Source organism: Astatotilapia calliptera, chromosome 5 (genome assembly GCF_900246225.1).
Source record: "Astatotilapia calliptera chromosome 5, fAstCal1.2, whole genome shotgun sequence".
NCBI classification, from domain to species: Eukaryota; Metazoa; Chordata; class Actinopteri; order Cichliformes; family Cichlidae; genus Astatotilapia; species Astatotilapia calliptera.
The window spans coordinates 36,807,067-36,826,564 of NC_039306.1; the positions used below are offsets into that span (position 1 = coordinate 36,807,067).

Here is a 19,498-nt window from a genome sequence, read left to right on the forward strand (position 1 = left end):
AGACTCACTTATCCTCAGCTAGGTAACCCACTAGTAACAGTGGTTAAATCACTCTTTCAAGGATTGAACAAAGCTTTCATCGACTCCCTTGCTAATGATGTTGCCTATTCCACCAGAGCCATGCACGGGGACGTGCATGAGATTTAAGGGGGGAGGATGTAACCCAGTGAGTTTACACGACTCAGTAATGCACTACAACATGTTATTGTTAATTGGGATTTATCATTACTCTGTTAATCACTGAGTTGATCAAAAATGAATCAATAATAAAAGATAAATACTATAAATATAAGAATAAAACCCAAAGAGTATATTTAGCACGTGACGGTACAGAGCAGGGGAAGGCGGGGCTTGTTCCTTCCTAACCAGTACCCCTACTGGTTAGGAAGGAACAAGCCCCGCCTTCCCCTGCTCTGTACCGTCACGTGCTCAGACACAGAGAGAGACGGAGGTGCACGAGACCATCGCTGATTTTCACCGCCAAGCTTTTCGCTGGAAAATAACTATTAACTTGATAAATTGAGCAAATATCCATACCGGAGATCTGCATGGACCTTGGAGAAACGGACCTGATTTATTGTGAACATTTCGGACCTTGAAACCATCGCGATCTGCATGGGAGCGGATGAAGTGGACAAGATCCTCTCTGAGAGTTGAACATTAGAAGTGTGCTGGCTAGGTTTTTTTTTATGGGATCGTGAGACCTGGATCTCTTCCTGACGAGGAAGATGGCGAGCCTTTCCCTTTGAACCGAACCACAGCCATTCCGAGTTGGCCCAGAAGGGCAGGTTGCTCTTCTCTCACGAACAATTGCAACAGTGCGGTAGGACGAAATCGCACCAATCACAACCTATTGGATTTGACTTGACTGAACACTGACTATTAAGCCGGCAAGACTGACATATCTGAGCTCAGATAGGATTCTGATTGTTATTATTATTGCTGTCACTGTATTTTATTTTATGATTTCATTCCTGTTCATGAAATGCTGTTAAATTGTTGCTAAATAGTTTAATACAATTCATAGCAACTTTACCTGTGGCTCCAGTCATTCTTCTCCACGCAACTCACTTTATCCCTCCTACGAATCTAGCTATTGGCCCATTCTCTCCATCTTACTTTAATTTCCCCTACCCTATCCTGTACTTGGCTACACTCAGTTAACACACTCAGAGACATAGCTTAATAAAGATGCATCAGAATAAGAATACTTCACTAATAATTTACTTGGTCTGTAAATGGCAGTGTGTAAATCATAGTGTGACGCTTTTCTACTGTAACTGAACTTTTGAATGTAATGAACAATTTTAACAGACATCTTCATTTCCTCAGTGAAAGCGCACCTATGTAGGAAATTTGTTATTAATTCTAAAGCTACCTTTTGTTCTGGTAAATTAAGGGGTTTAAATTTGATTTAATGAAAAAGCATCCATTTATCTCACTATACTGATACTCTATGTATGTATGTATCTCCTCATACACAAGTGGACCATTTTCATAAACACTGCATTGGCACTGAGTGTGCGTATACAAATATTTTATAAAACTCCCCACATTGTATGCATTTGTAAATTACAATGGTGTGCAACTATATAAATTCTCATAGCATCATATTATAATCATCTGTTTTGATATGTGTATTTCTATGCTCACTAGTTCATTGAAATTGTTATAGTTTTTATGTTAATCATTTATGCTAACTGTAATATCATTACCGTATTTTCACGACCATAAGACGCACTGTACTAAAAGGCGCAGTCTCAGTTATGTGTGCCATTACTGTATTTAACACACACATAAGGCGCACTGGACCATAGGGCGCATACAAGTACCGTATGCGTATTTAAAAATAAAGCGGGAGCAAACCTGAGTTCGGTACCTTACTCCCATTTCTATTACCGGTAATCGTCATCATCAACAACACACAAGCATACAAGTGTGCATATTTAAAAATAAAGCAGGAGCAAAACAAAGTTTGGTACTCACATTTTTATCATCAAACCCATCGAAGTCCTCATCCTCTGTGTCTGAATTGAACAGCTGCGCTAAATCTCCATCAAACATGCCAAGTTCACTTTCTTCACCGTCAGAGTCACTTTCCGTGCCGTGCGGCTCCTCGGAAATGATGCCGGCTTTTGCGAAAGCTCGAACAACAGTGCCAGCAGACATGTTAGCCCAAGCATCTACAATCCATTGGCAAATTGTGGCGTAACTCGCCCGGCGCTGCCTTCCACTCTTGGTGAAACTGTGGTCTCCACCGGTCATCCATCGCTCCCAGGCCGCTCGCAGCCTTACTTTGAACGGGCGGTTCACACCGATGTCCAGCGGCTGGAGTTCCTTTGTCAGGCCTCCCGGAATGACAGCAAGCTCACAGTTCATTTGTTTCACTAGTTTTTTCACATCGGCTGTGAGATGGGCACGCATGGAGTCACAGATTAAGAGCGATGGTGATGTGTGGAAAAAACCACCTGGTCTCCTTACATACACCTCCCTCAGCCACTCTTTCATCATTTCCTCATCCATCCAGCCCTTTTCATTTGCCTTAATGATGATTCCTGCTGGAAACTTCTCTTTAGGCAAAGTCTTTCGCTTAAAAATCACCATAGGCGGCAGTTTCTGTCCATTAGCATGGCAGCCAAGCACAACAGTAAAAGACGACTTTTCATACCTCGTTGTGCGTATCGCTACCGTGCTGGTCCCCTTCTTCTCCACAGTGTGACTCACCGGGATGTCAAAAGTGAGCGGGACCTCGTCCATGTTTGTGATGTGGCTGGGCTGGATGTTTTTGTCGCCGATGTGTTTGCTGCAGTAGGAGCGGAAGATGGCCAGCTTTTCCTTATAATCCGCTGGAAGTTGCTGCGCTACCATAGTCCCGGTCTGGATGGAAAAATGGCACCGTTTCATAAAACGAAAGCACCAAGACGGAACTCCTTGGAAATGTTCAATGTTCATCTCTTCAGCTAGTGAAACTGCTTTTAGCCGAATGGTGACCGTCGAAACGCTTCTCCCGCTCGTTCTTTGCTCGATGATCCACCGCTTGAGTCTTTCCTCCAACTCGGGCCACCTCGCCTTATGTCCGCGGAAACTCAGCTGCGTTTTCTTGACCTGCCGGAGCTTGTTTTCTAGCTTCCTCCATTTGCGAACCATCGATTCGTTAATCTTAAATTCTCTCGCCGCTGCTCGATTTCCATGTTCCTCCGCATAGCTGATGGCCTTCAGTTTAAACTGTGCTTCATAAGCGTGTCTCTTTGCCATTTTCAGGGTTGTTAAAACAACAATGTTCCACATAATGCACATACCTGTCCTTTTATACAGGTATGTGCGATTGTCCGGTATATACGATCAACGCCCACACTTCACCCTTTAGCGTTCTCATGGTGTTCTCTACTACGTCCTCCTTACAACACACAGGGCGCACTGCGCTATAGGGCGCGCCGCACTTTTTGAAGAAAATCTAAGACTTTTAAGTGCGCCTTATGGTCGTGAAACTACGGTAGATTTTTTGGTGAGCTTCTCTGGCACTAGCGCCCCTAAATTTCCACAACACTACAAAAGCTAAACTGTTAAATTATGAATGCAATAACAATGAGTGCATTTGTGCAGCTAATATCGCCACAAATCAGTGTTTCTAGTTCAGAAGGTGAGAAGATATAAGATGCTATGTCTCACCTGGACAACTTTTGTTCAGCTGCTGTACTCAGTGTTTTTCTATCTTTGTCAAGGTAAAAGCTGCTTCGAAGTATGTGGACGTGCCTGTAAGTATTCATTTTACATCTCCGCTGTTGTAATGTATGTGTGTACAGTATGGGTCATTGTGCCTTTATCGAGTTTTGATTTGCTCATCAGATATATTTTGGAGCACTAAGAAGTACTAAATCTAAATTCTGAAAGTTTTGGTGACTGTTTGGCCTCAAAATGTCATCATTAATCCCAGTCCCTGTTGTGTTTGCATGACTCACATGCATGTGAGTGCTGTTAAGACTCCTTTGTATTGTATCACTCAACATATAATTCCATCCCTGATTCCTGATTCCATTTCATGAAAAGAATTTGAAAATCCACTTCATATGGGAGTTACATGATGACATGTGTAAATATTTTGATATTTTAAAAATGACATAGAAAACCTAATAGTTCATATTCGATAAATAATATGACGTGACATTCAGAGATAATTTGTTTACTGGTCACATCTCCCCCGAAGCCTCAGCTTACACACGATGAGTCATCACCCTCTCACAAAGTTCTCACAAAGAAAATTTCTGCCTTTGACTTTAAAATGACATTTGCTGTTTTATATGATGTATACAGTGAGTGTCGGGATTTCCATTTGCTGAAATTCCATCCATCTGTCTATTCATCCATCCAACCATTCCAGTTAGGGTTGCCAACTCCCTGAAGAAAAAAAAAGGGACGCCTAATTGGCCAGGACTGGGCGACCCAATTGTCTTCACCCTTCCCAGTGTGGGAAGTGTAGCTCTTGTATTTGTGTGTGTAATTATTTTTTTAACCATTTGACAAAGTGCATACCCTTTTCAGCTCAATACTTTTGTTTCTAAATACGGAACGATTCTGTTTTTCAAGGGACGGTTGGCAACCCTAATTCCACTGCTGATTGGAGGTGTTGAAGGGATCCAGTGTAGAGCGTGTGTGTGTGTGTGTGGTTCTGCAGCATACTTAAATGGTGTATTCTGTCATTCAATGGTGATTAAATCAAATCTGACTTAAATCGCTGTTATATTAATTTTTTATAATGCTATATATAGGGATGGGTACCGGTATCCGGTGCCATGATTTTCTGATATAAACGGTAGTAACCAGACCAAAAAGCAGCGCACATTTCGGTGCTTTATTTTGGTGCTTTTTTTTTTCCTAAGATATCATACACTTTGGATTCTAGCAAATCATTTTACCTTTGCAAGCATAGTAGGCGGGCCCAGGTACGTACGTTCTTTTAGAGCAGAGCTACAGATTAAAAATGCCCAAGGTGAAGCGGTCAAAGTCTGGCTGTACTTCACAGCAAAAGATGCAAACTCAGCAGCCTGCAACAAGTGCTTTAAGGTGATACTGTGATACTGTGCAAAGGAAGTAGCACATCGAATCTGATGAAACACCTGGCGACGTATAGCATTTTGTTAAAAGCCGAGAAATGCACCGTATTTGATAGCTTGCTGCGAGACCTCACACCGAGCACATCTACTGCGGGTGGGTTGCCTGTTATCGGACCCGGAGTTAACAACATCCCCCAAGAACCCAAAGAGGAGAGTCCCGGCCCCTAGCCCTGCCAGTGTAGCAGAAATGATGAGGATGCAGCAGCAGCCGTTCTTCTCTGCGTGAGTAGCTTAATGTTGTTCGTGTGTAATTTACGTTGAGTAGGCTAACCAAGTTATTACATTAATGCATGTAAGGTGAACTAGCAAACATCATCATAGCTACATGCGGCTGTCCTCTTGTTTGATGGCAGATACTCCCTTCACCCTGGCCAAAAAGGCTAAAATGACAAAAGAAAAAGTGGAAAACAGCTAAAAATGAGAGGTTTTTGGACAAAGTTTGTGTTCTTCAGTCTTTAAGCACCGGTTCGAGCACCATTCAAGCACTGCAACCGTTTCAAAAGTACCGGTTTGGTACTGGTATTGGATAAAACCTAAACGATACCCATCCCTGGCTATATATATATATATATATATATATATATATATATATATATATATATATATATTTAAATATATATATATATATATATATATATATATAATGCTTTATATTTGATATTGTCTTAACCATAGCAATATCATAACATATTGTGCTAGATCTTACTTATGAAAATAATGTCTGCTATTTTTGATGAATTTAAATGGAGCATTTTGCTTCCCTGGTGATGTGAGAATGTTTGTTTGTGTGTTCTTGTTCATCTACAAATATTTGACCATACTTTCACATCTACCATCATGATCCAGATGGTCCTGGGTGTTGTATTTCCACATTGAATGTCCCCACGTTTCCTTCCCCAAATGTCCATTCATATGTATGTGGCCAGACACTGACAGCCATCCGTGCCTCATGCATCCATCTCTGTGCCGCATACATTGTGAGTCCTTGTTGTACAACACATGCCCATTCTGCTGTCAGGTTGGCGGCGGTGGTGTTTGCATGTGTCTGTGTTGCGCGTCAGTTCTAGATAAGCTGCCAACACTTTGGCCCTTGAAAAATGCCAAATATCAAATTAATGCCTTGTCAGTAAATCTGAAGAGCCACTGTGTACGCTGGCAAGGGTCACAGTTTCTGGACCAGCATGCTAATTGTGTTCTCATCGTACAACATTTGAGTTATGCTGGTTAAAAATGGCAAAAAAAAAAGACTCATTCACACATTGTAGGCATTACTGCAGATGTGTTATCAACATTTAGTGAGAGATGGCAATGAGTTGTTTGGATGACTTTTTGGAGTCCTGATGAATGAAATTCAAGCACAAAAGGTTAAAAGAGTGTTATTTTGTGAAATATGAAAATGGGAAAATATGTTGTTCTTAGAAAGACAGCTAAGGTGCCAACAACTGCAATGTCCTCCCAATATAAGTAAGTAAGTAAGTAAATTTTTATTTATATAGCACATTTCTAGATAAAAGATCACAAAGTGCTTCACAAGGTATAAAACAAAAACAGACAAAAGTTAACAAAATGCAATTCTAAAAAGATGTGTTTTTAGTTGTTTTTTTGATATTTCACATATCAGAGTGGCGGGCCTCCTAACAGGCTGTTGTCCAAGTGACAGTTCCCCATTCACGTTGCACATGCCCAGACTGCAGAGACTAGTTTCAGTCAATCTCAACTCCGTCACAAGAGCTTGGTGTGCAACCCTGTAATGACCGAATGTTCCTCCTTTCCAAAATAACCCTCAACGATTTGTGAACCATCTCGGCTCGAATGTAGTAGAGCTGGCTTCCACTTGATTATGAGACAATTTATCATGTTAGATCTCATCATCAATAAATACGGTTTCTTATCTGATTTTAATGGTTCTGCAACTGCTGACAGCTGAGACAGTAAATCAACATACTGTGATCATCACTAAGCCAATATGTTTATGGTGGCAGTGTGAAAATGCTGCTGCTAAGCAGGTATGACAACTAATATACTACTGCTAATACTACTGTGCTTAAGCACATCAGCAGACTGATCAGCAGACTGCAAAAAATCACAACCCACACAGACAGTGAGACTGGTGGGTTGAACTGAATTTCCCGGAGGAACCTAGTGGAGTAGCTTAATATTTACTAAAATACACTGATGAAAACTTTGCTCTGCTGTGGGCACTAGAGAATATTTGGTAGCACTTTCTATCAGAGCTCATCAATAATGTGATAGTCGGATATTATGGTGAAAACAAGAAGGGAATGATAGGGAGATAAGTTATTACCACTTATTTACCAAAGTTATATCAAAGTAAGAACAATTTCTTTCATCAACAATAGTTATACCTGCATTTAGGTTAAGCTAAGTAATATTACACTTAGATTTGTGAAACAGGGTAACAGGGTCCTAAAACTCCCAGCTGCCAAATCCAGGCTCAACACTTGAAATCAATTCCAAATCTAGCATCTATTTACAAAACCTTTGCAGCTGAGACAAATGTCACGCGGCTTTTGCTTGTGTTGAAAGCTATCCCAGCACCTGGATGTTGTGCATGTGAGCCCCTCACTTTAAAAACTTTGGCCCTTTCATTGTGAATAGTGTGACGTCCCATACCATAATGTAAAAAGCAAGGTAGCTCCTGGTTCTGGTATGCTAGTGTTACAGCTTGAATGTTATATATTGAAACCAATGTGATCCTCTGGCCAGCTTTATTGGCTTTTGCAATATTGCCAGGCCAATTGGCCATTGCCAATGCATCGATTGTGGTGACCACTTGGGAAATAAAGAGGTTAACACTTTAGTATACAATAGTAAGGTCTCAGTTAATAGTTCATTCATCATTTATAAATGATGAAGTTACAATTTCTTAATAGTATTATTGCACCAAACACGTTTTTTAGAAGCAAAGGTTAATGGTTTGTGGTATAGGAAATAGGTATCAGAACAATAGTAGGCAAGTATTCAGATGAACATTGATACACATAAAGATTACAAAATGAACTACTTTTGTGTGTTCATAAAGGTTTTTATAAATGCTTATTTCATATTGTACTTCATGTTAAATTCAGTCAGTTACTAATAGCTGACTAACTATTTTGTTTAACCACATTTAAAATGAGAGACAAGCTATACCTCACAAAGCTTCAACAAATCAAACTGAAAGGTCAGCAGGACCAAACAATCCTCAGCTATCTAACAGAAAAAGGAAACAAAGCACAACATGATATAGAACAGATTCACAACAAGATGCACACCCTTAAGGTTAACAAAATACTGAGGACCAGTGTGAGTTTGTAGGATGGGAGAGACACACTGAGCATCCGGAGTCACAGCGTACTTTAAGTGGAATATGAAGCACCTTCATTCAAAATAAAACATCAATATTGTTATCACAAATCATCAGTGAATATGCTTAAAAATCAAGCATGAACACCACAGATTATTCCTCATATTAATAGTATTAGTATTCCTCTCTGTTAATAAAGCAGTGCATGGTAATGTCTCTGAAATGTTTAAGAGTTTGGAAATTCTTTACTTTGTTCCTCAAGTTCAGTTTTCCTTTTGTTTGTAGTCAGCTAGCTTTAGTTAGACAAGTGTAGCACTGTAGCAAACTTTTCCGTCACTGCCCATTTCAAGGCTAAAAACTCTGCCCATAAAAACTTATGGGCAGAATAACAAGATTCACTCCTAGACAACCCACCGCTTCCATAAGCTATTACCCTGGTCTGGCCATTTTGCTCTTAATAGAGTGCGGCACCAAGCCCTGTAGTGCTGGTGTCAGTATGGAGCGTATATAGCAGTTTAAGGTCAGCAAAACCCAATGCAGGTGCAGTACTGAACTTTTCAATGACGGTTTTGAAAGCAAGATCACAAGAGGGAGTCCATCGCTCACCGAAAGGTGTCTTGGGGTCATGGTACTGGACAGACTTAGCTTTAGGCTTTGTGCTTTTGCGCAAAGGAGGGTAGCCTGATGTTATGTTAGTGAGGGGCTTAAAAATGCTCGAATAGTTCTTAATGAACCGCCTGTAGTACTCTGAAAAGCCTAAGAATGAGCGGAGCTGTTTAACATCACGGGGCACAGGCCAGGTGATGAGATGATGAGATGAAATGGCCTTTATTTGTCAGTTGCAGGTCTTTTGCCCACAAACGAGATGACAGACCTTGCCGACCGTACATACAATACACAAACATCACATTGGGGAGACAGGTCAGGCCAGGTAGCGAGGAAAAAAAACATTGAAATGTGTAACATAAAAGGATAATACAGGAATGCACAGATATCAACACACCATAGCACAATAAACACAGACAGCAACATGGGAAAGAGTCCCAGTGTGTACATCTGATCTGGGACCGCTGCAATCTTTCAACTGCGCCTCCAACTGACCCAATGTCCAGATCAGAGAGGAGGTAAGCCTTGGAGGTGGCATTGGTGTCACGGTTCTGGGTCCGTTGGACCCAGTATTTTGAGTTTATTATATTTCGGTTTAATTCTGCTTCATGGATTGTTTTCTTATTCTCATAGTGATGATGATGATTATTTCTTGTTTCTGTTTATTCGTGCTTAAGGATTTGTTCTCAGTTATATCTCACGTTTAGTTTAGTTCAGGTTCCATGTGTCATTCTCTGTCTGTCTCTCAATGTAAAGTCTGCATGCTTGTTTAGTAATTCATGTTTCCTGTTTTATTGTGAAAGTCTTTGTCTTATGTTAGTGTGTGCAGCTCTGTTCCCCCCGTCTCGTTAACCCTGATCTCTCCCAGCTGTGTCTCCCTCCTGTTGCCCATTCGCTGATTACCACCCTGTGTATATTAGCCCTGTGTTTTCCTGTGCTCAGTGTCACGTCGTACCCTCAGATTATGCCTGTGTGTTTCGGTTGTCCATATTCCATGGTCACTTCATGGTCACTGTTTCTTTGGTTTCTGTATTCATGTCACTTGACGTTTGGTTTTCATGTCAGCAATAAAAGCTGAGGTTCTGATTTATAATTCTGTGTTCGAGTCCTGCGCTTGGATCCTCCTCTCCGCCTGCCCGCACACAGAGCCCTGACAGAACGACGCGACCATAAGATGGATCCAGCGGACTCACCTTTTGCCTCAGAGGGAAAGTACCTCGCACAGCTGTGGGATTATTGCTGGCGCATAATTCACGCTGTGGATAACTACAAGAGGCTTCTAGAGGTAGTGTTTCTAGACAACTTCTTGTCATCCCCTACCTTCGCCATAACCTTTCTGGACATTAACGGATTAAAAACGATAGTAACAGCTCTGAGAGCCAGTTTTTGTTTTGAACTGTTTGGCATGGGAAGGAGGATTCAGCTGCTCTCCTGGAGGCCCTCGCCACTTGGTGCTCTCGACGTCAGCAGTATGTTTTGCCAAGGTTCATTGCCAAGTCGTTCGATCCACCGTTAAAGAAGAAATGCAGCCCTCACCATCATCATCCAACCACACTTCCATTCTCTCCTGTGGTACGGACTGGAGCAGTTGTCATTTTCACACCACAGCAGGAGCAGCCACAGCAGAATTTCTCCAAGCCACCTTCAGCTCAGTTAGCTGATCAGCAGCCACCTTTAGCTCAGTGTCCAGTGTTTGCTGCTCAGCAGCCGCCTGTAGCTCAGTGTCAAGTGTTTCCTGCTCAGCAACCGCATGTAGCTCAGTGTCCAGTGTCCCCTGCTCAGCATCCACCTGTAGCCCTGTCACCTACTCCACCGCTTTCATCTCAAATTCAGTCACCCGTAGTTCAGTCTTCACCCCGGCTACCCATAGCTCAGGCTCTACCACAATCAGACCTTCTCCAAACATTCTTACAGTCCATAGCCCAGTCAGTAGCGCAGTAAGTGGAGGAATCCTTAGCTTTGTCATCTGCTAAGTCAGTCACTCATCTTCACCCTCAGTCAGGGGTCCCTATTGCCTCTGGTCCTGCTTCTGCTCCAGCTGGAGGGCCTGAGGAGCCAGTCCAGCCTAAGGTTTCGTCTGCTGGGGGTTCGTGAGAACCCAGCCAGCCTCATGTTTCGTCAGCTGGGGGTTTGGGAGAACCCAGCCAGCCTCGAGTTTCGTCTGCTGGGGGGTTTGGGAGAACCCAGCCAGCCTCAAGTTTCGTCTGCTGGGGGTTCGGGAGAACCCAGCAAGCCTCAAGTTTCGTCTGCTGGGGGCCCGAGCCGCCCGTCCAGCCTCCTGCCACGTCTGCTGGAGGGCCCGAGCCGCCCGTCCAGCTTCCAGTCACGTCTGCTGGAGGGTCCGAGGAGCCTGCCCAGCACATCCTCACATCTGCTGACGGTCCGGGGAAGTCTGTTCAGCCGTCATCTGCTGAATCATCCCCCCCGACTTCTACATCATCACCATTCGCATCACCGCCTGCTAGGGCTGCTCGATTATGGCAAAAATGATAATCACGATTATTTTCACTGAAATTGAGATCACGATTATTTGACGATATTTATTTAACCCTTTAAGACCTACTATAGAACCAAGTCCACCAGAGCTTATATAATTTTTTTACATGTTGTAGTGCCATTTGTGGGAGCATTTCAAGTTGCTATACAACTGTTATAGCCCATATTTTAATAATATGTATGCATTAAGTCCATAGTAACTACATTAATTGCAAAAAAGTGCAATAAACTACAAAAAAATTGAAAATCGTTTTTGTTTTTTTACATATATTTCTACTTGGAGAAATTTAAGAGGTTTATCCCTCAAAACTTTAAATACAAAAAAGTTGCAAAAAATAGTTTACAACAACAGGAAATTTATTTTGAGTGTCTTCATAGTTTTATTTTGGAGATACACCAATTTTTTTATACTGCAGGAAAAACAAAAAAACAATCCTATGATGCAAATTTGCAAAGAAAACAGCAGGTGCATCAAAATAAACTATTTCCAGCAGTGCAATTCGAGTTCTAAGCATCCCAGAAACTATTCAGAAAAGTCAAACATGACCAGTATAGGTTTTTAAGGCCTACAAATAAAAAACTACATTTCCGCGAAAATGACGTCACTTCCGGTTTCGGCCAGGAAATGGCGGTCATGCGATAGTTCGCGCTGACTTCTGTTTCACTGTGGGAAGTATTATAAACAGCTGATCGGATCGGCAATGCGTGTTTCTGGAATATTATGTTTTTGTTCCTGCAAGCGCTTTTTATGCAATTTTTGCAAAGCTTTATGTGGAAGGAAACCGTGACTGAGGACAAGCTGATGGCATAAGATGTAAGTACAACTCCTCCAGTTTCATATGCAAAACAAATTATTGCGCTAGCTTACGCGGTTCAGGTTCTACAGGGATTTAAAAATAGTTACACAAAATGGAGTGTGCAGCTCTGACCGTCTTTAAAGGGTTAACAATAACAACGTATTGAATAATGACTTTAAAAAATAATATAAAATAGTGTGCAACACCACTGAAGTTTTTTTACCTCTCTTTTCAACCAACAGCAGTCACTCTCCTCTTCAAATAACTTCTGCTTAGCTTTCTGAGCTTCCCTCGGGTCCTCTTAATCAGCGGTCTCCACCCTTTTTTGCGCCACGGACAATATTTTATGCCCGACAATATTTTCACGGACTGGCCTTTAAGGTGTCGCGGATAAATGAGGGAGGGGCTAATAATCGGCTCAGTCATTTTTAATGATCGTTGAAAGCCCAGATCGTAATCGTGATTAAAATTCGATTAATTGAGCAGCCCTACCGCCTGCAGCGTCGCTGCCGTCAGGTTCCGCGGCCGTCCCGCTGCCGTCAGGTTCCGCAGCCGTCCCGCTGTCTTCATCCACGCCTGGTCCAGCCTCCGTGACTTCATCCACGCCTGGTCCTGCCTCCGTGTCTTCATCCACGCCTGGTCCTGCCTCCGTGTCTTCATCCACGCCTGGTCCTGCCTCGCCTGGTCCTGCGGTTGCCACGCCACCGTCAGAGCCAGCTCGACCCGTTCCGCCTCGCCTCTGCCGGCCTCTAAGGTGGCGTCATGGCCTTCGGGGACGGCCTCCGGAAAGGGTTTGTCGCCGCCGCCATCGCGGCCGACCTCCGGACCTGCTCAGTGGCCGCCACTGCCTTCCAAGTGGTCGGCCTCCAGAACTGTTTGCCCGTCGCGGCCGGCATCGCGGCCGACCTCCAGACCTGCTCAGTGGCCGCCACTGCCTTCCAAGTGGTCGGCCTCCAGAATTGTTTGCCCGTCGCCACCGTTGCCGTGTGCACGCTCTGCCCCTGGAGCTGTTTGCCCGTCACCGCCGTTGCCGTGTGCACGCTCGGCCCCCTGATCTGTCTTGGCTCTTGTGTTGTCGGCCTCCGGGTCGACCCCCAGACTTTACTGTGGCCTCATGACTAGTCTTGTTTTGTGTTGTCCTGTTTTTGGTTTAATCCGGACTCTTGTGCTCCTTGTTTTTTTTGTTTTGGACCCTCCTTCCTGGACCCCCTCTGCCCGCCCTGGTCTGGTGCTCGGGTTTGTTGTGCTTTTTTGTTTAGGGCTGTCGGGAGCCAACCCTTAGAACATGAGAACGCCATGTTTCATAGTCAGCTTCACTGTAAGTTCTGGGCATCTTGCCAGATAAAGCTCTGAGTCTTAATATAGAGTGAGCATGTGATGCCTTTTCAACACTCTTGACAACATGCTCGACTACTATTTTCTGAACCTCTGGTGGGCCGAGGTCAGTTGGACTCAATATTTGAGGTGTCAAGTTTGGTCTTATGGGGCGTTGGAATGTGCCCTGAATGAGTTCAGGAGGGTGAGCCAGTTCAGTTAAAACTGAAGGTGAGATTCCAAGTTGTGTGGATCCTACCACAGGGCAAGTCTGATCAGCAGTGTCATTTTCAGGGTTTATTTCAGCTGTCTCAGCAGCTTTAATGGTCTTCCCTATTGTGGACATGGCCTCCCGCAACACTTCCTCGAAATCCTTCCCAGTTAACTTGGCTAAACCTTTCAGGTTGCTAATATAAGCTTCAGTAACACTGCCCCCTACGGTCTTGGTATAGACGTCAGTTAAGGCTCGAATGCGGTAACTGACATTTGGATTCTCAGTGGACTGTAAGAGGTAAGGCAGCTTAGGTGCTAATATTTCAACAGCTGCACTGGACTCAAACTCTACAATCTGACTTTTGTGGAATGCAGAAGAGTCATCATCGACAGCGAGTACTCTACGAATAGTACCATGTTGCTCTAGAAACTCAGATACCTCTTTGTCTATCTCTCTATCTGCAACACCGCTAAAAATTATGGCATTTGGTACTTTAATGGCATACTTGTTGTCAAAATCCATTTTCACAGTATGCGAGTTGTCTGATCAAAGGGCAAAAAGGATTCCAATGTTGTCACACAACACTCTAGGCTCCTGGCTGGCTCGCCACTTTTTATTCTATGTAAATGGCCTGTATTTATATAGCGCTTTACTAGTCCCTAAGGATCCCAAAGCGCTTTACATATCCAGTCATCCACCCATTCACACACACATTCACACACTGGTGATGGCAAGCTACATTGTAGCCACAGCCACCCTGGGGTGCACTGACAGAGGCGAGGCTGCCGGACACTGGCACCACCGGGCCCTCTGACCACCACCAGTAGGCAACGGGTGAAGTGTCTTGCCCAAGGACACAACGACCAGGACTGTCCAAGCCGGAGCTCGAACCGGCAACCTTCCGATTACAAGGCGAACTCCCAACTCTTGAGCCACGATCGCCCCTATGTAGCACTGGTGGTGCAATACTAGTGGGCATGTAAGACCTGTTAGTGCTACTTCTAGCCTTTTTTGCATGTAGTACAGGCAGTATAGTTACCTTTAACCGCAGTATGAGGACAGAGGGGAAATATGGGCCAGATCGGAGAGGTTCTAGATTCGTAGGAGCCAAGGGTGTCTGACAACAGAGGACTTCTACACAGTAGGTGTAAAAAAACAAACAAAATTGCATTTATTAACAGTTATCAACTTTTAGCAGGTTGTGCACATTTAACAAAAGTAGAGTGCGCTTCGTGGAAACAAAATTGAATAAAATAAACCCCATGTCGCAGGTTGCCATTGGGGATCCACACGCAGGACTCCTGATTTGCAAGTTAACAATAAAAGTTTATTTACAGTTTCTTCACCGAGTGTATTTACAGGCTGGGGTAGTGGTATATACTGTACAAGACGTGAGGGGGCAGGGCTCCAGGGATCCGGGGAAAAGGGGAATCACACACACGCTCCACTCCGACCTCTCTCTCTACTAGTGACCAGTTGCTCCTTCCACACACCGCTCGAGGAAACACAGGGATGGGTCCGGGAAATCTAGGTACAAAGATACACACGTTAATATCTAGCACGCAGGCACGAGAAACCTGACAAGAGTTTAACAACGATCCACCGCTGAACAGCAGACCTCTTACCTCTTAAGAACCAGCTGGTCTTGATGAGGTCCAGGTGTTTCCAATGCAGGGAGGCGTGGGCCGAGAGCGTGAACCCACCATGAGTTCCACCCCAGCAAAACAGGAGAGAGAGAGAGAAACAAAGAGAGAGAAAGAGAGACCGAGAGATAGGAGCATAATTATCAGCCCCTTGCTGATCCCCCAGGCCGTGACACCCCACAAATAGTCGACCCAAGGATATATTGTCTTTTGTGTCCTTTTTTAAAAGTCAGTTGCAGTCTCTCAATGTTCAGTAGTCACTCAGTGTGTTTGTAACCAGTCGGGTTACAATCTACCAGTTCATCCGGCTCTTTGGGCTGGGCTCGCCATCCAGTACTGGAAAAGGGATCCTCGATTCTTCTCAGGTCCTCAAAACCAATCCAATCGAAGTAAGCAAAGAAAAAAAACCTGACCATGTAAAGCAACAAATGCTACACGGGGCTTCACAGTGCTCACGTTGGCTCACGGCCTTCGGAACACACTATCACTCTCATTATTTTCAGCGAAGAAGGACTTTTACTTTCCAGTTAGCTTCTTCACCGCACGGGTAATGGATCTTTCACCGTCTCTGTCTCTGGCGTATCTGACTGGTACACGAAGGCACACACAGGTGTCCAAGCAGCGCACACAGGTTGGGGGAAGGTCAGACCAGCCAATGAGTGGTTGCTCAGTGGATCTAACAAACACACTCTAAAGGACAAAGTCCTGCCTCTATACCATTTATCCACATATTAGTTAAACTTATGTTTACATGCTTTTTATTAGTATTTATTATATTTAATAAATATAGACATGTGCGGAATCCACAGAAACCTCAGAATCTCAGCTAAAATGTCATATAAACCATTTCTACAACTACCAAACACACCGAAAACAAGCTGTGATTAAACGAGCAGTTATGTAAATGCACAGAAGTCCGCTAAACAAACAAAACCCAACCAGAAATTCTTCAGACTTCATGTAACCGGCTAAAGATAGGCTGGTTAGCTTCCAGGGCTATCACTGACTCCACACACCAAGTTTCACCACGATCAGACCAAAATTCACTGAATGAGCTGCAAAAGAAGACCACAAAAACAAACAGCAGCGCAAATGCGCTAGGACAGAAATTGGCTTACCGTCCCGAGTTCCTCCATTATTTTTGCCGGTAGCCGGTAGCCACGTGATTACCAGTAGTTACCATGCCTACCTAGCCACATCAGAGCTGTTTTCCGTCAACAACCTCCATTTTAGACCCACCTACGTGACTGGACAGATGCCACATGCAGTAAATTTGGTAAAAACGTGGGTTTTGGCATTACAACGTCTGATTGGTTGAAGTGACGTGAACGTGACATCATTACTATGAATCTATTGGCTCAAACGATTAAAAAGAGGTGTCAATCATGCAAATTGACCAAAAGACAAAGTTACAGGCCCTCGGAGTTTAAAGGGCCAGAGACCAATTAAACGCTTCATGCGCACTGCAGAAAAGGGCCATTACAATGTAAATGTGTGGTTAATTCTTCAAAAATCTATTTTTAAAAAAAGCATTTTTAGGCCTGTTAATAAAATGTATTATTAATCTGCTCTTTAATACCTAAAAAAATCAACTGGCATGGTGTCCAATTGTGTGCCAAAATTGGACATTTTTGTACGTCTGGATATTCATGTATTGACAGGGCTGTAATTTTTCACTGTTTCACTTTAGAAACATAAATCTTTGCACAGATGATGTTTATATGTTGGTTACTGAATTTCTGGAACCAAATGTGATCTGAGGCATATTTTTAAAAGGGTTATCTGCTAAAATAAAAAAAAAATAAAAAGAATTAGGCGAGGATAAAATCTACTTACTTTTTCTGTGTTCCAGTCTCAGTAACTTTGACACAGTAATATCTGCTTCAATATTTACACCTCTGATGAAATTTCCCAAGTGTTAGCTTTATTTTGATACCAAGATTGTAAGGACAGAGTTTGTAATTGCAGAGAAATAATCAATAAAATTTGGGCATTACATTTTCGAGCAGGAAGCTCAGAAACCCCCCTGGGGCTTAAGAGGTTAAGATAATATTGTTTCTCTTTCTATCTTAAACACACCTAAACGCACTCACATTACGGTCCAACATCCATTTCGATATTCTGCTTTTAAGTGAGGTATTTTTGCATCATGCAATAAATATTTGTATTTTCTGTATCACTATGAGCTTTGTCTGTTTCCTTTCTCTGTTGTGAAGATAACTGAGACTTGAGATCCGGCTGACCTTTCACTTTCATTTGTGAATGCTTTGTAAGGCAAACCTTGTTGTGTGACCTCAATTAATTTGAGATCACACAAAGTACTAAAGCTAACAGCTAATAAAATAAGTACACACTCAACCAACTAGTTTCATATATGCATACATTTTCATCTAAGTTCTTCTTTCATCAGTTGCTAAATGATACCGTGAACTATGAACAGCTGTTTAATAACTTTTTTGTAGATGACATAAAATTTCATAAAAATGCTATTATTAAACATGTATGAGCGTATTACGCCATTAATTATCCATGTTTATAAATTACATACCAGCGAGTTAACTATTCATTAATGCTTTACTAAAGCTTTTAAGTGTATAGTCATTATAAAGTGTCACCATGAGGAGTAAATCATGTACCTTCCAAAATACACTTTGTCATTTTTACTGTTTTTCTAAGCAAAGACAATTTTTATTTGATGTCTTTTTCTCCTTTTTCCGGGTTATTTACAGAAGCCAGGGATGGATGTAGCTGACAGTTATGTGACATTTGTCCGTCATTCCCAGGACATGCTGCGGGAGAAGGTCAATGAGGAGGTGTATGTAGAGCGAATATTTGATGTAAGTAAGCTACAGCATTGCCTCTTTTCTCCAAATCAAAGAGTAACACCAAAGTTTCATTTACTTCATTTGCGCTTAATGTGCAGCTGTCAGGTAAATATTTAGTTTCACATCATTGCAAGTGAAAAGAGAACAGTAAATGTTCGCAAGTATTAAGGTTTGCTTGTTTTTTTTTTAAAGGGTTTTTTTAAAATTAATGTATAGTTGGAGGTGAGTTAAACAAACCAAACACACAGCACTTTAAGCTACTGCAGTTCTTACATTCAGTGTAACAGAGATTCCAAATAACAAACGTAGGCAACGAGATTGGCTGTTTGTTATTTGTTACTGCTGGACAAGAACAAATGCTAACAACTGCAAGCAGATAACTCCAGGAGGATCCAAGGCCTGCACAAAAGTGTACAAAAAAAGTTTGCTCTTTCTGCATGTGATATACACAATGAGTGAGTTGATATATTTACAAAAAGTGCCATGTAAAGATCATGTAACAGGCACAAAGCCTGACATGACTAAGGCCTCTTCGCAAGAAGTACACAGAGTTATTATAGAGATTTGGAGGCCAAGGATAGAACAGGAATGCTGCTGGAACCCAAAATGTCCAGATGTTGGGAGGAAAACATACAGCAGCTGATATTTCAATATGAAGCTCACAAACTCAGCAATGCGCAGAGGGACATTCAGAGACTGTAAGAAAGTGGAAAGGTCACAGTGTCTTATTAAAACAGTACACAGGTTTTTTTTTTTAATAAAAAGACAAAAAAAAAAAAGCAAACAAGCAAAACTGGCAGTTACTAATGTTTTGTAAACTCTGAAGAGTACACAGAGCTCAGGGCTTTTGTTAACAGGTGATACAAATTCCCATAGTCAACACTCTACTCCATAGCTTAGAGTGCATTGACGTATATTTCAATTACTGCCTCACAGGAGAGGAGAGAAGCCAAATGCAAGACATTGACATTGACACCCAGGTTTGTGAATGTGATAACTCAGGGATGAGGCAATGTAGGAGTTTGAAATTGATACCTCAGTGCATCTATTAAAAATCTCGGAAGGTCTCATTGACCTCAACCGTAAGGTCAAAGGTCAATGAGATTCATGAGAGCCAAAGTTTTCTGAAAATCTTGTGAATGCGCTAATTTGAGAATGAGGGGAAGTAGATTTTTGAATTGATGC

At 42.5% G+C, this 19,498-nt stretch overlaps 1 protein-coding gene across 8 annotated transcripts in view; it reads left to right on the forward strand.

Moving 5' to 3' along the window:
• LOC113023063 (calcium-dependent secretion activator 1) overlaps positions 1-19,498 on the forward strand; it is a 361,073-nt gene that overhangs the window by 304,434 nt on the left and 37,141 nt on the right. For 7 of the 8 annotated variants that reach the window (XR_003272492.1, XM_026169133.1, XM_026169134.1 and 4 more), the window contains 2 exons: positions 3,723-3,755; positions 18,218-18,325. Coding sequence is in view for 7 of the 8 variants with exons in the window: in XM_026169133.1 (XP_026024918.1) it covers positions 3,723-3,755; positions 18,218-18,325 (141 nt within the window). In the remaining variant the exon portion in view is untranslated. Of the gene's footprint in view, positions 1-3,722; positions 3,756-4,584; positions 4,772-18,217; positions 18,326-19,498 lie in introns of those variants that run through there. The other variant, XM_026169138.1, reaches the window with a different exon arrangement.